Source organism: Ambystoma mexicanum, chromosome 1q, assembly GCF_040938575.1.
Source record: "Ambystoma mexicanum isolate Mex_15411 chromosome 1q, UKY_AmexF1_1, whole genome shotgun sequence".
Taxonomy (NCBI): Eukaryota; Metazoa; Chordata; class Amphibia; order Caudata; family Ambystomatidae; genus Ambystoma; species Ambystoma mexicanum.
In genome coordinates, this window is record NC_090922.1 from 416,714,628 (window position 1) to 416,734,907 (window position 20,280).

The 20,280-nt window shown below is 46.1% G+C and overlaps 1 protein-coding gene across 1 annotated transcript in view; it reads left to right on the forward strand.

Annotated features, from left to right (window-relative positions):
* LPCAT2 (lysophosphatidylcholine acyltransferase 2) overlaps positions 1–12,617 on the forward strand; it is a 1,163,987-nt gene extending 1,151,370 nt beyond the window's left edge. The window contains exon 14 of the mRNA XM_069639642.1: positions 11,781–12,617. Within this exon, the coding sequence (XP_069495743.1) occupies positions 11,781–11,968 (188 nt within the window). The 3' untranslated portion in view covers positions 11,969–12,617. The remainder of the gene's footprint in view (positions 1–11,780) is intronic.
* The last annotated feature ends 7,663 nt before the right edge of the window (positions 12,618–20,280 follow it).

Genomic DNA, 20,280 nt, shown 5'->3' on the forward strand with positions numbered 1-20,280 from the left:
AGGAAGTGGCATCAAATAGCATTGTTCCTAAGTACACTAAATTACTGTGAATCCAAGCAGACGTCCAAAGCCAAATGATAATGTTATTTTATAGCATGTAAGCTCTTTTTCATAGAACAAACATGCATACAATATCACCCAACCTGTGTTGGTACCCATTTATCGACCTAAAACGGGTGAAAGGCTTTTTGAAAAAAAAAAATAATTGAAAAAAAAAAATCTTTTTTTTTCAATTTATTTTCTTCCAAACCGGCCCAGCCGTGGCCAGAAACTGGCCCCAACTACACAGGGACGATTTCGCCTCAGCCACAGGCCGAAAGGCCAAGGGGCTAATCCGAGCCTGCCAGGATTTGAACATGTAACCTGCAGATCAAACACAGATCACAGCATTGAGTGTTGGACTCGCCCAGCTATCTTACCAGCTCTTACTGCTGGAGTGCTTACATCTCTTTAGAGTGCAGATGAATGTACGAAATGTTTGCTTGAACCGCTTCTGTGAGAGAGGATATAAAATGTACACAATGCTGGCAAGACGGTAAAGAATGCCAAGAGCGGAACAGTGTGTTTCTGATAGAGTATCTGGCTCAGAGTAGAGATGCTCTTGAGCAAATCAGACCTTTATTCGATCATTGTGCATGCCCAAACTAACAGGAGAGGTGCTACAACAATAGAGCGGATTACAGATAAGGAAGTTATATCTGTTATTAATGGGATGAGTTGGGTAAAGGTCATAGCTCCGGATGGATTTACAGCTCTGTTTTATAAAAGACTACTCTGAAATGAAGCATTACTGCTGTAATAGGGGGTTATGCTATCCCCTCTCCTTTCTTGATGCATCGAATTTAGTCAAACCCTAAAATAGAAAGCCCTAACTTACTATATCTCTTTAACACCCATATCATTGCTAAATGCTAACAATATTGATTACTTCTAGAGCTGATCCACACAGGTCTGATGGAGTTCCTTCAAAGTCACCACTAAACAAGGAATATTCATAAAGCAATGGCTTGAGATTTGCTTCTCGTCACTTTCCAACTGACCTGGTACTAATTATCACTAGGTACAGAGAACGAGTTTGACCGGGTAAACTGGAGATTCCTTTGAGAAATGCTGTGGGTGTGTGGTTTTGGTCCAAATTGATTGTCATGGACGTGACAAATGTATTTTTCCCCTGTTGCTTCAGTGAGGGTGAATGGAGTCACATTTTGGACCTTTGCTTTGGGTAAGGGTACATATCAGTGGTGCTCGTTATTTCCTCACTTGTTCGACTGTTCACAGAGCAGTTGGTGGCTAGGATCATGATAGAAGTGGAAGAATACAAAAGAGGGCTATTTGCAGATGAATTACTGCTCCATCTCAGTCTTGTCCGCTTCCAGTCATGCACTATTAAAATAGCTTAACAATTGTAGCTTTTTGTCAGGTCCTAAAGTAAATTTAGACAAAGCAATACATTTCCCATTTCACTTCTGCACTGGTGAGATTAGATATTTGACGGTATAGCTGACGTGAAATTGCCTTCAGTTTACCAGTTAAACTACCTCTTGCTTTGGGAAATTAAAATAGATATAAGATGTACAGGTTGAAATCTCTGAAAATGAAAATTCTTCTGAGAATTTTGTCTTAGTTTACAATGTTCCCTATCAATGTCCCAAAACGGTTTTGGGGAGAAGTAAAGCTGAAATTTCGAGTTTATGTGGAATAAGAAGTGCCCAAGGATGCTTTCTAATTAATTTACCCTCCCTCCAACTGACGGGCGAGGCGTGGGGAGGGATGTGTAGTGATGACAGATTTGATGGCCTTTTTCAGGACAGTTCAACTTGAGGAATTCCCGATTGTCAAACAGATTGTCTACCGAACACCCCTTCAAAGCAATGGGTGGACCTTGAAAATGTGATTTTAAAACCAGTTACAGTAGGGAAATGGCTCGGTGATTCTGAGGTTTATCCATGATCATTCAGTGCATGACACCTTTTGGAGAGTTTGGAGGTACCGTTGACATAAGGTTTTGGTTACGACTTGACCATCTTCCTTTACTTGTACAAGTGCTCTTCCCTTTCTTTCAGAATTGCTTTGGAAGATGCCAAAACTGATTTGCAGCAGGCTTGGAAAGGGTCGGTCAACTATGGTTACATGGTCAGTTCATCACTATTGACAATTGGCTTAGAAAATATCTAGTTTTGTTTCTTTATCTATAATTGAAAGGGTTGCTCATGTAAGATAAATGGGAAGATAGTTGTCACGGATGGGACAAAACTTCACTGAGTCTTCTAGACAGTTCCAGTTGTTTTATTTTATATGTTAGCAGAAGGTCTGAACTGCTCTTGATAATAGTGATACGAGACAGGCACATTGATCCAAGGGCTGGTGAAGGGTTTTTGAAAGTGTCCCTAGGGCGGTTCCTCTCGTCTCCGTGGGGATATCATCCTAGCCTATACAGCCATATCTCCTGGTTAGTACTATGAATCGGTTACCCCTATTGTCTATGTTCTACTCTTATGCTAATAGCGGTGACTGTCCTAAATTGCCTTCTTCTTCTTCTACAGAGAATTGGAATAGTGCCATGACTTGCTCTGTTAGATCCGCTCTCACCTTGTCCTGCTACTATGCCTCTTCCTACTCCCCACCAACATTCTGTCCCTCTCATGTTTCACTCTGCCTTCCTTCTGCCTCCAACCTTTGATGTTATCTCTCCTTCTACTTCTTCTCCCTATCTTCTACTACCTCTGCTACTGCTCCTCTCACACACTATTACTCCTTTCACACTACTACTCCTCCCACTGCTCGTCTTCCCCATCTACTACTACTCTCCCCCCAGTGCTACACTCCACTTCTCCTCCTACTGCTACTCTCCTCCCACTACTAAGTTCTGGCCCCATCATACCTGGGCTACCCTCTTCCCACCACTGCCACCTCCTGGACCCCCGGACATCCATGATGTCCCATTAGCGCCATCTATGAGGATCACACTAACTTCACAGGGGCTGGGCCAAGGCCTCCTGTGATTAGTCCCTCTGCCTGCTTGCACATGTTCCACATCATCCTCCGGCTTCTCCACACGCCTCTGTAGACTCTGTGCTGTCAATTCCCACTCTAGCCTCCTTCCATCCCTGGCGGTCCGGGACACGGGCTCCTTCCTCTGCAGCGGGTGCTCCCAATTGCTCTCTCGTCTGTGTGGTGTCTCCTTGAATGAAAAAATGCAGGCAAGTATCTGGGGGTAAAAGTAAGTGGAACGGCAAGGGACTACACGCAACCATCTGGGAACCAGAGGGGGAGAGGGCAGGGATTAGGGTCCTTGTTACTGCCACCTTTTCCTTCAAAGCTAAGAGTGGCTTGGGCTATAATGTGGCATATTCTCCCTCTCGTCTTTTGACAAGGCTAGCCCCTTGTCACTTAAGAGATTTAGGAAGCATGCTGGTATTTAAATCCTCATACATCAACAAAGTGATACTAATGGATGGCTCTGTAGGACATATAAGATCATTCTAATTACTAGAAGGTGCACTTTTACTTCTGTCAATATACATTGGAGAAGGGCTTTCAATTTTTCTGGTCAGGTGAATTCTGAATATTTCAACACATAGCATGGGCCTCATCACGATTTGGGCGGTATCCCGGCTGGAATACCGCCCAACTGTAATAGCATTAGCGCCCACCGGTATTACCGCCAAATTACGGGTTTGGTGTTAAGTGTAAATCCCCATTCTCCATTGAGTCCATTGGACCCAATGGGGAATCTTCGGTGCTAATACCACATGCTAATACAGGCGGAGTAATACAGGGCACTTGAAACACTTGTGTATAGGCGCGTTACAAATAACATATATCATATCATATATCATATCATATCACTAAATGGGATTTTCACCTCCAGAAAACAGCTGGAGGTAAAACAGCCTATTTAGCGCCCAACTCATGATGGGGCCAGCCCTTAAATGCGGTGGTTATACCATTACCACCGCATTTAAGGGCTTCAGCCCAACTCGTGATGAGACCCCATGTAACGTCTTGTAACTTCCTGCTGAGTTTGAACGCTCATTATATATGCAGCTCAGATTTTAACACTATGCCTTTGTTAAGGGCGAGGTTTGAGGTATGTTTTTGTCCAATCTGTTGTATATTCATGGATACATTGTAACACGTTTGCATAGATTGTCAAAGAAAATTGCAGTTGAAAATAGAAGTGTTTGGTTAGTTTGTACAATGATTACTCCTTTTTGTCCACAGAATTTTCCTGGGAGAGACTGATTAAATGCTGTCAAGGCTTCTTAAGTGTGGTTTTAACACATTTTCAAAAGGCATTTAATTAGATTAGAGGGAATTTAAACAAGAATATTGGATTGGCTATGTATTCATAAATGTTTAGTTATAACAATGTTTGTTTATATTTTAGTATGTGAGGATTTTGAAGGAGGAAGTGGAAAGCGTGTCATTGTGTTTTTTATGTGTAAGGTTTTCTTTTTCTCAACCAATAACACAAAACATTAAATAGAAATTGTTGTTACGTATATATCTGACAAAATAATGTGTCTCGTTCTAACTAACCGAAGCAGCATGGAATTAAGCTCTTGCGTAGATGGAAACTTCACCATCTAGATTAGCTAAAATACTTAAGGGTGTTCGAGAGAATTGTTTTAGGAATTGCAGAGAATGATCCACCTGTTGTCATATGTGGTGGGATGGTATGTGCAGGATTACTGGTTGGAAGTCTTGGCCTGGATAAGGTACTTGGATGGCATTCAGAGATGGTTGGTTCAGCTGTTTTTTTTGTTGCCCCTCCCCCACCAACCCCCTGCGAAAAAAGTTCTTGTTCTTTCTCCAGCATGGATTCACATGCTCATGAATATTCCCAGTCGTCAGGCTGGGAATCCTCTGTAAAAGAAAAAACCGTTTCACTTTTGCTTTAAAACTGTATTTTTCCTCTAAACCAATCACTGTCCTCTGGGTCATACTGCCCCCTCCTCCAATGACGGTCCTCTTCCTAAGCTCCACCCCTGGTGGCCATTTTCAAATTTGTAATGCATTCTTCAGTGTTGGGAGTACTCTTAGTGCTCTCCAAGCTTTTTTTCCTGATATTTTTTGTTACAATGTGAATGTTTTAACCGATTTTGGGATTTCTCGTTCGACCATGGGTCGACTACTGGCAGCGGGGATGCGCTGTTGGTGAAATTCAAACTACATAAAGGATCTTTCATTGGAAGGCTGAGGATTTGGGCCTACTTCGCACCATTTTCAGCATGACCGAGGAAAATAGATGCCTCTTCAAACTGTGCGAAATGTGGACTAGGGAACGTTTTCATGGAGGATCGACACCACAATTGTCTTTACTGCCTGCATCCGCGCCATGATGAGGAGGAATGCAAGGTCTGCTGTGTTTTTTTTTAAAAAAGACCAAGAGGGACTGCTGCAGCAGACTGGCGGTGTGGTTAAAATCAGGTAAGGCCTCTGACTTGGCCCATGGGCACGGTCATGCTTCCCCCAGGACCGCGTGGTCAGCTATCGAACTCCCTCAGATGAGAGGTCGAAGTCCTTTGAAGATGCCCCGCCTCCGGGGGTCCAAAAGAAGGCAAGGCTGCATGCCGCAGATCCCACCGTGTTCGCCGCTGCTGTGTGTCCCGGGTCGGGGTGTACAAGGACGCCACCACAGACCACATCCACGGTGAGCCTGCCGGCAAGGATTGCACACTCTAAGCGAAAGTCCTAGACCCCTTCGAAACTCCACTTGCCATCAGCAGACAAGTCAAAGAAGGAGAAATCCAAGGTGGGCTCTTCTCTGCCTCCCTCAATGACTCAACTAGCCAAGACAACACCATCATCAACAGCGCCATCAATGGCCACATGACGATGGCTGCTGTTGCCACCCCGTTGACAACCCCACCGACGGCCACTACTTCTTCAAAAGGAGGGCATACCACAAAGGTGGTGCCCACAGTCACAGCGATGGCTACACTTTGGGTGTCTTTACTGGCACAGTGTGAGGTAATTGCCACGGCTTCGGTGAAGACCACCTGAAAGTGGATATCGGCCTCCTCCCTCCCAGAAATCTCAGGAGATGGGAGGAAGTAGGGCTCCAATGCCCCTAGGAAGGGTACAGAACAAGGAGCTGAATCAAGTGTGCCAGGGTACGTTTATACTAGCTCCAATGAGGGTGGCGACCTGCCAGAGGGCTACTATTCAGACCACAATGGGGGCCAGGGACCCTTGTTGGAAGATGGGTTGCTGCAGGGTGAACCCTATGGTCTACCACTCCAGAAGAGGCATACCAGCCTGGAGCCTCCCGCTCTCACTCCTTTTACACCTCAACCAGGGACATTTCGTTGGACCTACTGACCACGCTGCACACGCTGGTTTCAGAAATTCAGCAAAGACTGCCACCTACACCTAGCCTGCTCCATCTGGAAGTCCTCCAAGACCGCTTTCTGGAAGTCCTCCTAGGCGCAATCACCGGTCAAAGTGCCCTGCTGGTCCAAGGCACCAACTGACACCACCGCCTCCTCCACCTCGGGATTTGACCCCAAGAGGGGATCCTGCCACGAACATGGGCACGCATATGGCAGCTACGGCGACGGACACTGACAATGCTAATGACTTTTTGCCAGCGAACAGAGAGACAGCAGGTGTGGATGACCCGCATAGGGCCTCTCCACCGGATGAGGTCGACTCTTTCCATTGAATGATGTCCAGGGCCTCCAAACTTTTTCAACTGTTGCCTGAGGAGACGAAAAAGGAAGAGTTCCTTTATCAACATTGCAAGTCCAGGCAGAGGTCCATCATGTCCGTTCTTTTGTTGTTGGACAATATCTGGGATGAATGCCTAGTACTGTTGAAGAATCCAAGCTCTGCCGTGCCCAAGCGGGACAGACTGGAGAAGAAATTCAGAGTCCCGGACTCAGCCCCCAGGTGCCTGAGGTCCCAGCCTTCACCTGACTCTATGGTTTCAGCCGCAGCCAGGAAACGCACTGTGAATCCTTTGTCCTCGTCGATGGTACCCCTGGACCAGGTGGGGAAGAAGCTGAACGTGATAGGGAAGATGATTATCTATACAGCTTCCAGCACCATTAAGGCCGGTAATGCACTGGGCATTTTGTCACGCTACGACCGGGAGCTGTGGTATAAACTGGGCCCTATTCTTGACTTCCTAACTGATGACAAGAAGGCCAAAGCTCTTCAGCTGTTCCATGAGGGGGAGGTGGCCTCGGACCATGCCATCACAGTGGCAGTGGACATTGCGGACACCGTATTCCGTCAGATGGGAAGCAGAGTGTCTCTTCGTAAGCAGGGATGGCTGAAAGGCCAGACTTTCAGTCTTAAGTTGGTGAACATGCCATTCGATGGAGAAAACCTGTGTTTCAAGGCGTTTGACGAGTCTCTTCAAATCATCAAGACTGACACAGAGATGGCAAGTTCACTGGGCACCCTGCAGCAATGTCGGACATCGTCCTTTCGTTTCTCAAGAGGAAAACCTGGCAGGTCCTACACCACCCCTTATCGGCAGCCTTCCCGCTCCATGATGCAGGAGGTGTACAGAGGCCTCTCACAGGCATACAACGGCAGACGACAGAGCTGGTACCAGTCGCAGGTCAAGGCCACAGGACCTAAACAGGCCTGAACAGGCCATGGGCTTGGCCCCCACCTGGGCACCCCGATGGGAGGCCGACTGGCGAGGTTCGTCAGTGCGTGGAAGACCATCACCGCCGATAGATGGGTGTTGGACACTCTTGGACAGGAGCACACCTTGGAGTTCACGTAGGTGCCATCGTATTCCCCCTGTAGCTCGACAAGAACAGCACATGGCGCAATTGCTGCAGGAGGTCCACGCCACGTTAAAGCGGGCTACAGAACCTGTTCCCCAGCACCTCCGGGTGTACTCCAGATACTTTCTGGTCCGTAAGAAGACAGGAGGGTGGGGGCCGATCCTGGACCTGCAACACCTCAACAAGTAACTGAAGTCCCAGAAGCTCAGGATGGTCATGTTGCAGCATGTGCTCGGCCAACTTGAGGAAGGAGACTTCCTGCCGTCTCTGGACCTGGAGGACACCTACTTCCACATCCCCATCCATTGGAAGCACTGCAAGTTCTTGCTGTCCTGTGGCAGCACTATTAGTTCAAGGCACGTCCCTTCGGCCTGAAATTGGCCCCTAGGGTCTTCACAAAGTGCTTGGCTCTGGTGGAGGCACATCTGTGTCTCGAGAGGCATCCACGGACATGGACAATTGGCTAGTTCGATCCCGCTCCCATGCTCTGGCAAGCCAGGACATGACAAGGACCATGTGTCTGCTGACTGATCTGGGATTCTCCATAAATTATCCAAAGTCCTGCTTGGAGCCATCGCAGAACGCTCTGTTTCTGGGGGCATGATTCAACACATTGGCTTGCCTGGCACCTCCTACAGAAGAGAGGGTAGTAGCCATCCCAGGGAAGGTGCAGCGCCTGTCGTTGGCACGGTTGACTACTGTGCGAGCCATCTAGTTGCTTTTGGGCATGATGTCCTCCTGCATCGACCTCATCCTCCTTTGCAGACTACAGATGAGAACACTCCAGGTGTTTCTGGATGCGAGATGGGATCCTGGACGGGCAATTTGCCCTCAATAAGGAGTTCTGACAAGCAATACTGTGGAGGGAAGTGTGCTCTCATTCCACGCAAGGGGCCCCATTCCAAGTCCCTCCTTACCAGGAGACAGTCACCACGGATGCTTCTCTGGAAGGTTGGAGAGCTCATACCGGACAGTTGCACACCAGAGCTTTCTGACTGCCAGAAGAAAAGACACTTCACATCAACGTCCTGGAGCTTTGGGCCATCTTCTGGGCCCTCAAGTCTTTCCTTCTGTCTATGAGCGGCAAGGGGGTGAGGATCTTCACCGACAACCCCACCACCATGTTATACATCCAGAAGCAGGTTGGGACACGCTCTCCGGCTCTCTCCAGGGAGGCCCAAGATCTGTGGCAGTGGGCCATTCGGCAGGACATGTTTCAGGTCCTCCTTCACCTGGCGGGCACCAAGGACCCCATCACAGACTCGCTCAGCAGGGAGCTGCGTTCTTGCCAGGAGTGGAGGATTTGCCAGGACCGGGTGGATCTTCTATTCCACGAATGGGGTCAACCCCAGATCGGCTTTTTTGCGACAGCGACAAATTTCATGTGTCAGAGGTTTGCCTGCAGGTTCCCAAAGCCGAGGAGCTTGGGGGACGCATTCTCGTTCCCTTGGGAGGGACTCTTCCTATACGCTTTTCCTCTGTTCCCAAACCTGCTACGTCTGTCAGTCGTTCTGCCCATCAAACTACCACTACTTCCGGACCTTCTGTGCAGAGAGGGAGGAGCAATTCTGCACCACGGCCCAGCATCGCTGAACCTCAGGGCCTGGCTCCTGCAGCCCTAGTGTTTAAACATTATGGTTTACCTGCGGAGTGTAAGGACATCCTGGCCAAGGCCAGGGCCTCTTCAACATTGACATGCTACAGCCATAAGTGGAAGCGCTTCTCCATGTGGTGACGGACTTAGAAGATTACCCCTCTGCGTGTCACAGCCCTGCAGCTCTTGTCATACCTGCTTTCCTTGGCCAAGGCTGTACTGGCTCAGGCCTCTATCAAGGTGCACCTGGCTGCCATATCCTGTTATACCAGTGCGCCGGCTAGGCCTTCTCTGTGGTCGCACAAACACATCAAGGAGTTCCTCAAAGGACTCTTCAGGACTTTTCTGCTGGTGAAGGGTCATGCCCCGGCTTGGGAGCTCAATGTGGTTATGACTGAGCATGTGGGGGCTCCTTTTGAGCATCAGGCCATGCTTGGGTTTCTATTGTAGAAGATGGCTTTCCTCGTGGCAATTACCTTGGCCAGGCAGGTCGGTCAGATCCAGGCCCTGTCGTGCAAGCAGCTGTACTTATACTTTCACGCTTTAAAGGTGCTACTGCGTATACACTCCACCTTTATGCCGAAGGTGCCGCCCGAGTTAAATCTCAAAGAGCCTTTGGTGTTGCCCATCTTCTTCCCGAATCCATCATTGCTGGCTGAGAGGGCCTTGCATTCGCTGGATGTTGCTCGTGCCTTGAAGTTTTGCATGGCACCCATGAAGAGCTTACAAAAGACTTCTCGGCTATTAGTCAATTTTGGACCTGTGAATCACAGAAAAGCCTTGTCGAAGGCTTCCATCTCCATGTGGCTCTCCGGCTGCATCATGCACTGTCACTGGCTGGCAGGCCGCTGCCGGACCGGCCGAGACCCCATTCCACCAGAGCCATCAACGACAACATTTCTCACTGGTGTGCTCCTGCTCAACATCTGCAGGGCTGCTACATGGAGGTCTATGCACACCTTCACAAGGTTCCACTGTGTCGACAGGGATTCCAGGTAGGAGTCCTGTGTCGGCCAAGCCGTGCTGTGCAACCTATTCACTTGAGGTCAGTCTGTTCCAATCTCCAGCTCCCGAGGTAGTGTATATGTACTGCTGTGTAATCGTTTCATGAGCATGCGAATCCATGCCAGACCCTATGCTGGAGAAGGTTTATATTACTTTAAATTAAATTACTATTGTTCTACAGCATGGGTCTGGCATGGATTGACATGCTCATTAATCCTCGGTAAAAGAAAAAACAGTTTCAGTCTTGCTCTGAAACTATATTTCTCCTCTAAACCAATCGCTGTCCTCTGGGTCATACTACCCCCATCCAATGACAGTCCTCTCCCTAAACTCCACCCCTGTTTGCCATCTTCACATTTGGTAAGCACGTAAAGTGGTAGTATAAACCAAGAAGAGTCACAGAGGGCAAGGCCGGTGGATTCGCATGTGGATCCCTTCCAGACCCATGCTGGAGAATAATAGTTACAAGTAAGAAACTTAAACCATCCTGCATTTCATCCATCATTTATTTTCAGCAGCAACGGCGTGTGTTGCGACTGTTTGGAAGAGGGCCCACGCCCCCACGAATGAGTAATTGGCTGTAGAGTGTCAGAGTCATTCTCATTTGGAAACGATGAATGAATCCCCCAGAGATATAGAAGCGGAATGACTTGCATTGTGGCTAAATGCGCCTGTACGGATTCGACCCAATAGCTATCTGCCTAACCTGGTGCCATTCAGACCCAGAAATAGGGTTTTATTTTCTTGGGCATAGTAGCAAGAATTCCTGTTTATCAGAGGTGTGCATGCCTAAAGGTCGAATCGGAAAGAGAACAATTTGTGGAATGTGGAGCATTATTGGCTGTAATCTTGACAATGATTGACCCTTGCTAGGGGTGGGTGTAATTATTGATGTTAAAAGGGTTGATTAGAAAAAGAAGGCAGAAGAAATCTATTAAATGGTTTTCGTTTGAGTGGACTGTGGAGGTTTAATATATGAGATTTTCTTTTCCTAATGTTTTGCTTTGCCTGCAGGCTAGTTACACTAGGTCTGATTTGGGTACCTAGATTGTATACTTCTAGTTTTGCCTGTTGAGTAGGGCTGAGGTGGGCTGCTTTATATAGTTTTTGCATGCCTCTATCGTTGAAGAAAATGTTTTATATACAATCTATAAAGACATAGGTTAAGCAAAATCGTGTCTTTTGGTTCCTTACGTTTGCTGCAAATACCTTAATACTATTCCAAAAGGGAAAACATTAGGAAGGGTAAATGTTACAAATGTAATGGCTGCTCATTTTCAAGCTAATTAAATTGATGATTTATTATTATGATCAAAGCTGCAGAAGTGTCAATTCGCCTTAGTGTGCTTCCTTAGTTTACAGATACGTGATAATGAATGCTATCGTAGTCTCCTATCATTAAACACCAATCTCATATTCTCTGTTTTCAGATGAGTTTAGGGATTTTGCCCTGAAGCATCCTGTATATGCCAAGCTGTTTACTACTTACTTGGAGCATCAAAGATATGTCTCATATAAAATACATGAACAACCTGCAGTGACCCGTTGCACAACAAATGTTGTCACCCCTGTAAATCAAGAAGACTGCTTAAATACTTCAGATAAAAAAGAGGATTGAATGAACAATCAGATTTGTCAGCATAAAACATCTTGCAGTAACTTTAATAGTATGTTGTATCACATTTGCATGTACAACACCTCTGTGCTTTTTTATATATACAATAAATCATTCAAGTGGTTTTGCTCATTTTAAAAACATTGTTAAATTGTATCTAAAGACTTGTGAAGATTAGCATTAAACATATGATTTATACATATCCCACAAGTTTTCACTTTCACCAGCCTGCATATTTGCTATTGTGGCATTTTATCATATGGAGGATTATTAATTACAAAAGCAGGGGTATGTGATTCAATAACTTCTCGCCCCCAAAGAAAATGCAAGTTTTATTTTATGGAGTTGCAATGTTTCCATCAGGGAGTGCCTTTCTATTGATGCCAATTATTGTTAAACTGTATGATCCCGAAGTGACTATTTGGATATTTGCATCTGCTCATATTTGCACCGTGCAGAGACGAAAGTTTGCTTTTCACATTGTATATGTATTTTTCTGTTTTTTTTAATATTTTTGATATTTGGTGGCTTACGTTTTTTTTTAATTTTGAGATATCCTGTGATCTTGAAGACTGTTACACTCATGCAAAATGTTATTACATCAATGAAACTTGTAATGCAGAATGAATAAAATTATTACCACATGACGTAACCATTAGAGCACTCATCGCTTTTGGGGTCATTGATCATAACGGCTTTTTTTTACCAATGTTTTCCTTTTTAAAACATATCAAATCGTTGAAGGAACAGGATATCGAGACTGCAGCTGCTTGACATAGATAATTTTTTGCTCATTATTATTAGTATTCCTACTTCCCAACTCCTTACCTCCACACTTGTTGGATGTGAACTCCACAACAGGCATATAGCAGGATGCACAGCAGTATTTTAGCCGATGAAAAGAGAAGGTGGCAGTGCACATGCACGACCACATCCCTCGCACGATTGTTCCTCTTGCATCCTCTCAGCTCCCATCGATAGTACTTTTCTCTGGGCATAGATGGGGCAGGAGCACTGGCGTGCAGCATCATGCTGTTTTTTCTTATTGCCAAATTATGTTTGTTCATATATTTCTTTTTCTTTCCTCACTTGTATCAATGCCCCAGTGTACAGGATTTAGATGCTGCCTGTGCTGTGATAAGTCTTTAACCACAGTTGGACAGCTGGGTGCCCTTTGACGCACTTTATTTTCAGATACTTCATTGAACGTTACGATGCATGCTAGGAAGAGGCTTTCCTTAAGTGTAAAGCAAAAGATAACAAGGTTTCCTTGTACTGGCCTTTGGCAGGGGCACCTGGCGCATTTCCAGCACTGCTTCAACACACATCTGGGCTGGGCTTGCCCTCATGGTTTTCTGATCCCTACACGTAAGCGAAAGCCCGACCTGAGGAATATGGATACTAAGAAATTACCATCCAGTGTCGGAGTGTGCAGCAAAGACCCCAAAGTCAACATAGTGCACAACAGAGAAACCCAACAGTCGCTGTACAGGCACTGAACTTCTTTTGCATGGGCTCCAATTTCAGCTTCACCCCACTTAGAGTTCTTTGTGTAGAGAATGATTGGCAGGGCACATTGCATCATGTGTGCATTGTGAGGGGTGGTAGAGTGCAGCGAGTACCCTGATCCTTGGCCCACGAGAAAGGTGTCATTCAGGGTAGTGACACCTGTGCAGATGCCACAACTGTGATGAGCGCCTGTCCTAAAGAAGGAATTTCGTGCTTGTTCTACCACCACCCTGAAGTCCCTACTGGAAACCATAGGAAGCATGATGGGACACACATTTTGGAGCATGTGCAGACCTGACTTTATATGAACAAGTCGATACTCAACAGGCTACCAGAGCTCAATACTTCCTGTGCAAGCTGCTCTTCAGTACATACACAGGTATTTCCAGGGCCAATACTTTCAAATTCCTCAATCTCCTAATCAAACAGAAAGGATGTCCAAAAATGTATACATTTCATGATAGCTTACATCTCAATGACATTAAAACATTTAATAACAGTCCTACATTGAAGGCAGTCCTCATTCTCTGTCTTCGACATTTTAAAGGGGGACCGGCCTTATTCCAGCCCATAACCTGTACCCCACAGCTTAACCTCATCCCCACCCACCGTAAATATTCTTTCATCTCCCTATAAAAATCCCTCTTTATCTACTGTATTTACTGTTTGTGCCTCTGCCATTTGGTCCTCCATTGAGCATCACACAGGTCATGCCTAGTCTTCAGGTAACCCATTTGCACCATTTCCCTGTCGTTTGTATGATTCTCTGTCTGTGCTTCCTATCAAAATACAATGCCCTAATGAATACAAATACAAAGCCCACCATGAGAATTCTCATCCCCCCCCAACCAACAGCCCCTCCTCCTCTGCATATACCCCCTATGCTCCCTCTCCATGCACCACCACCAAGTCACACGTCTAAAGGACCTTAATCCTGGTGATGTATTTATTCCAAACTTGCTTCTTCAATAGCCAGATCATTTGTCTACCTAAGCCTCCAGGACCATTCAAGTCTGAGGGGTGATCTTGTGAATGAGGCGCACTTACTTAATTTGGTCAAAACACTCTGTGAACAAATTCTGTGTGTCCTTGAGTTCCTCGAACTGAAGACGCCAAGCCTTGAACCATTGGAGAATGGACTGCTGGCTAGAGATCACACGGGGAGGCAAGAAGGAACAAAAACCAGCGGTGTTAGAAGCAGCCCCTTTTTAGAGCCACTTTCTCCCATTGGCTACACCCCCTGTGAGCTGTGAAGGAAAATAAATCTTGGGACATGCTCGAAAAGATGGCCTTTGAACAGGACACTTAATGTATACCAGACACATGCAGGTGCTATTATAGCCACTTATGACCTCTCAGATGGAAGGACTATCGAAGTACAAAATGGACCTCTCCAATGATCTGCCTCTGGAAAATTGATCAATTCCTACCCGGCATTGCAGATGTCATAAAAGTTGCTGTGGACATTCTGGAATCTGTGTCTGGTCACATTGACACAACAGCCTGGGGAATGCACCTTAGACCTTTAGAGGAGAATTTAGTACAAACACCATCTCCAAGGCCCCGGCTATATACACAGCATTACCTTTCAATGGGCTCCAGCTTTTACCCATTCATGAACAAGCTGCAAATGTAGCAGAAGGTAAACACGCTGACCGTGAAACTGTGCCAAGCAAACTTCTAAGCCATGAGTCAGAATGGAGACCTAAGTAGGAACTTCCAAGGGTCTTCAGACAAGGTCTCGTTGTATGGACTAACCAGGGAAGATGTCCCAAACCAAAGACTTCTTCCCCTCCTTTGAGTCTTACTCAGTCAAACAAACAAATGTGTATGATCCAACCCAAGCAACAGACTCATTTTGAGGGTGTCCAGACAAGAATGGGAGGGCTTTAAGTCCCAGATATTCATGTTTCAGAAGGCGGCTGTGGGTGCAGGTGAACTCCCGAAACAGCAGGCCCCAGTAGCCCCAGCGGCGCCTGGTGATTCCAGCCCTGAGGGGGCACCGATTCCAACACCATCGGGGGGCTGAGATAAAAAGGTCAGATGCTAGACTTAATGAAGGCTTTAGTATTGGTGCTAATGTTGCAAATTATTGGTATATAAGCATTGTACAAATACAGTGGATATAGTGTTTGTGCTTCTCTTTACAGGCTAGATAACAGTAAACATTAACTGGTTCCAAAGAATCCAGCATTACGAACAGTGAATCAAAGACAATTTAGAGAAGGTTGCTGTAAATTGTACAGTTAATCATGTACAATTTAAAGAAGGTTGTTATGCATGGTAATCAAAATAATATGTAAAACATCAATGCGTATATAACCTCTGTTATTCTATGAATGCGAGTGTAATGAATGATTAAAGACAATAGTGAATGTAGAACTGGTCAGTACTAGAGTGCATGAGTAAATGCATGGTACATGAGATTGATATCCTAACATCTGATATTGAAAAAGGCAATAATAATTGTTAGCCTCCTACTTACCCATTTGCCCTTGCCTAACCCTTTTTAATCCCCCAATGTACCTATCTGCAACCTGTTCCTAATTTTCTTTCCCCCCAGTGGATGCCATGTGGTGAACTATAATACTAAATCCTGGGCTATGTGCCGATCAAGGCGGTAGGATTGTGTGCATATGCTCCTGTGATTACCAGGAGAGTGTGGTGAACTTGTGTGTCCAACACATGCCCTTTAAGACGAGGTAGCAATACTTTGAGATAGAAGGGGATGCAGAATATACTCAAACATCAATAATAAAATGGACTCAGAAAGTTGGCAAAGTATGTCTGTTTTAATTTCAGGGAGTTACAACGAACATCAACGAACTCGCTCGATCTTCTCACTCAATGCATTTCATAAAAAATGTAGCTTATGTACTAAAAACCTATGCGGCAAACTACAAAAACCTACTTGGGAAAGTGATAGGCTTAGAGGGAAAATCTAGGTATACGTTCTATACTTGTCAGGGAAGGTGATTGGGTCTCTATCAGGTGGGGCAACTAAACCCTCCTCTACTGCAGGTTTCTGTGAACGTCCTCAAATACAAGACGTCCCATTGGTTATACAAACTATAGGGCTCTTCTATTACGTGGCCCTCTATAATTGGTTGGCACCCTCGTTACCCCTCTGTAATAGTCCACACACGCAAGCAGCACGCAGGCTGGCATCCAGGTGCTGGTGGGCTGGTCATAACCATAGCTTCCCACCAATTAGCCTGCCTGCTATCATCAATCTTGCAGTCTGCCAGTCAATTAGGCTTTGAACGTGGCTTGAAAATGTTATCCGTGCTTGAGAATAAGAGGAAGTATAGGCATACTCTGTCTCTTGGTTTCCATACAGCTCGTTCCAGTGTCTTATTTTCTTCTGAACACGTTACTGCAGACCATGTTTTAGAGTCTTTCAGCATTTAAAATACTATTAAATGATGAAACTCCAACGTCTTCAATGTTCTCGCTCCTCACCTAAGACAGGAGTTTTGTTCTTTTCACACATGCTTTGACCACTGCACGAACATTCAGGCTCACAGTGGCCTTGACTTCCTGGTGCTGGGCCAGCCAAGGCTTTCTTCGATCCACCTTTGTAATTCTATTGCTTTCCAACTGCGACACACTGAAAAAGCCTTTCTGGTCACGGGGTCCAGCTCTGCTAAAATGTGTTGTGGAATCATCCATAGTCCATCCTATGCATATACGTTGGCGCATTGCCGCAATCTATTTCCTACATAGCCAGCCTGTAAGAATACTTTGTCTGCATGCGTTACTCCATCTGTACAATTGTAAAATGACTTGATATCTTCTTCATTATTTCTGTTGCATGATCATCTTCATAACAAGCCCGAAATTCTGCTCATCTTTGACACCTCTTCTTTAGTGCCTATATAATGTCCATAATCTTCAGCCTCTTACCCTTCCATAGGTGCGTCGGTTCTGCTTTGCATGACGTCACCGATCTTCTCTTTTGCTCAGTTTTCACATTTCCTCTGGGATTTCATTCAAATGGTCATTATACTGTTGTGAATGTATGTATGGCTTCCTCAATGGGAACCTTACTTCCAAGATTCTTTTCGGTATAGGTATTTTCACTGGTACTGCACTTGTCTCACACTCTGGCTCCCAACATAGAGGCAGCATGGGGAAGGAGCTTTGAGTGGGGGTACTTGGCTCCACCTCTACAGTGGTATAACATTTAACACTATTATTGATTCATAGATGCTCCGTGAAAAGCTGTCCAAGAAGATGCCATGCCTCTAGTGAAGCGTTTCTGAATCACCCTTAGAAAGGGCACCTGAGCAATAGTACACGCTATTCTGATCCACCTGCTAAAAGTAGGGATGGTTGGTGTGGACACCACATTGTCGGGAGCAAAAGCCACTAATAGAGAATTACAGTACTAGATGCTAGTCATCCGGTAGGCATATGCCTTAACTGTACAAAAGTTCAAAGTACCCACAAGGTCACCCACAACCAATCACCCAGGATAATACATTGTTGGTAGGACAATAGCCTCATTATTGGGCCAAAAATCTAGGGTGGGCCAAAGAACCAATCCATCAGGCAAGAAGCTAAAATGGGGGGTAATGAAGAGTTCAGTTCCCCTATCTGTCTGACCGATGTGATTGCAAGAATGAATACTCTCTTGCAGAACAATAACGTCAAGTAAATCTCCTCGAAAGGAGAGGAACTCAAACCCTTGAGGACACAAGGGAGATCCCATGCAGGGCACAGAGTCCTAATGGGCAGTCTATTTATTTGAAATCTACAAATATGGGGAGAGGCATGCTTCACAGCCTCACTTGTCACCACATGTTTCTCTCTGAATGCCGTAATGAAAGTTAACTGGCATTGAAGCATTCAACAACCACTCCAGAGAAAACCCTTCCTTAGGAATTCTAGGATAAATAGCTTTGGGTGCAAAAGAGAATCTAACTTGTCAATCCCACACAGAGGTGGAAAAGACCAGCAGTTCTTGGTATACAATTTCAGAGTGGTCAACTTCCACTGTTTTGCAGAAGCTAAGTCCCCAGGCATTCCCATTAGAACAAGCATGCTATGTTCAATAGCAAAGCCATCTGAAGAAGCCTTGAGAGAGCAAGGCAATAGAGGGGAGGACCCCCTGGGGGGCGGTACAGAGGCAGGACCCAGGTCATGACTGAGGACATCTGAAAGAGTCGAGAGTTCCAGAATAACCACTTCCACACTAGTGCTATCATTATTACACATGTCTCCTCTCCCTCAGAACTCTCAGCTGGAATTTGGGAAGAAGAGCAAAAGATTGGAAAGTATACAGCAGGCACAGAAGCCATGGTATAAATGGATAGCATCTGACACCTAGGCCTGAGGGTACTGGAAAGTGTTCTCCCTGAAGTCAAAGAGATTGAGGCTTGGTGACCCAAACCTCTGCAAATCTGAATGAAGACAGCAGGCCAAAGTTCTAAGTCCCCTGAGGAGAAAAACTGCCTGCTCAGGCAGTCCATCTGAGTGCTGTACATCCCCCGTATGTATACAGCTTCCAAGTAAGTCAGGTTCTGCTCAGTCCATACTATTGCTCCAGCAAACATCTTCAAGGACCACAATATTCTCTCTCCTTTGTGGTTAAGGTGCCATTTCATGCTGGCCATGCTAAAAAAGCCTACTTTTCTCCTAAAGGTGGGAGCTAACGCTAGAATAGCCAACCAAACAGCAGATAGTTCTCTAGAGTTCAAGGAATTGAATCACCTTCCTTTTCCATAGGGCCTGTGTCATCTCCAGGTCCAGAGTAACATCCTACCCCTTGGCACAGGCATCAGTTGTTAGAACTTTGGGAGAAGCTATGCCACTGTAGGCACCATGGCAAGTCTGCATTGTTTACTGCCTATATTGGAACCAATGCTGTGCATGTCAGTGAGATGAGCTACCACTGCTTGAGCAAATAGCTTAAGGTGGACCCTGGCCCCTACTAAACCATAAACACGCAAGCCAAAATGTCACCCAGCTCTGCAACTACAGTTGGCCTCGGCCTGTAGTTTAATGGCTGTGGATGAGGAGAGAGAAACACAAGTCCTCTTACTTTTACATCCCATCCCCTTTCCTCCATACTGTATAGGCGTCCCTTCCAAGGAATGGGAGACGGAACCTTTTTCACCAGAAAAAACCTTCTTCCCCTTTAGATTTAGAGGCGTGCGTCCCAGGGAGGATGCGCTGCCCTGACTCTGCCCTCCGTGCCACACCCCAGTACCCATTTCTGCGTCGATGGGAACAAGCCGAATTCACCCGCGCTCCTGGGTTTGGCTTCGGCCATGTAATTCCACGCGCGGATACTTCTTCTTTCTTTTTCGTCTTTTTGTCATTCAGGTACTCGGTCCTCAGGCGTCACGCTCCTCCTGGCACATCTCGACTTCCACAGGGTTCAGCAGGTGTCCAGCCTGCAACGGGCTATTCCCAACTTCAGACGCCCATGCCCCCTGCCTATGTTGCCTTTGCCCAGACCACGGTTGGCAAGCTTGTTCAGCATGTGGCTCGCTGTCCTAGAAAGCGCTGAAGAACGGACTAGCCAGGTGAAGGGAGCTCTTCCAGAAGTCGCCTCCAGAGGACCTCAAGAACTTCGTGAAACTTCGAGCCAGGACCAAGGTAGGGCCCATATACTCCATCGCACCCCGCAAGGGAGACTCCTTCCCACGGACTCTCCTGCGCGGGAGGGACCGGTCAGGTCCTTCTACCAGCACTTGCACCGAGGCTGCTCCAGCTACCGGTCTCCGGCCCAAGGGATCCTCAGATCCTCCCGGTGACAGTGTTGAGGGACCGGAAGGTTCTTTTACCGGGTCTTCACC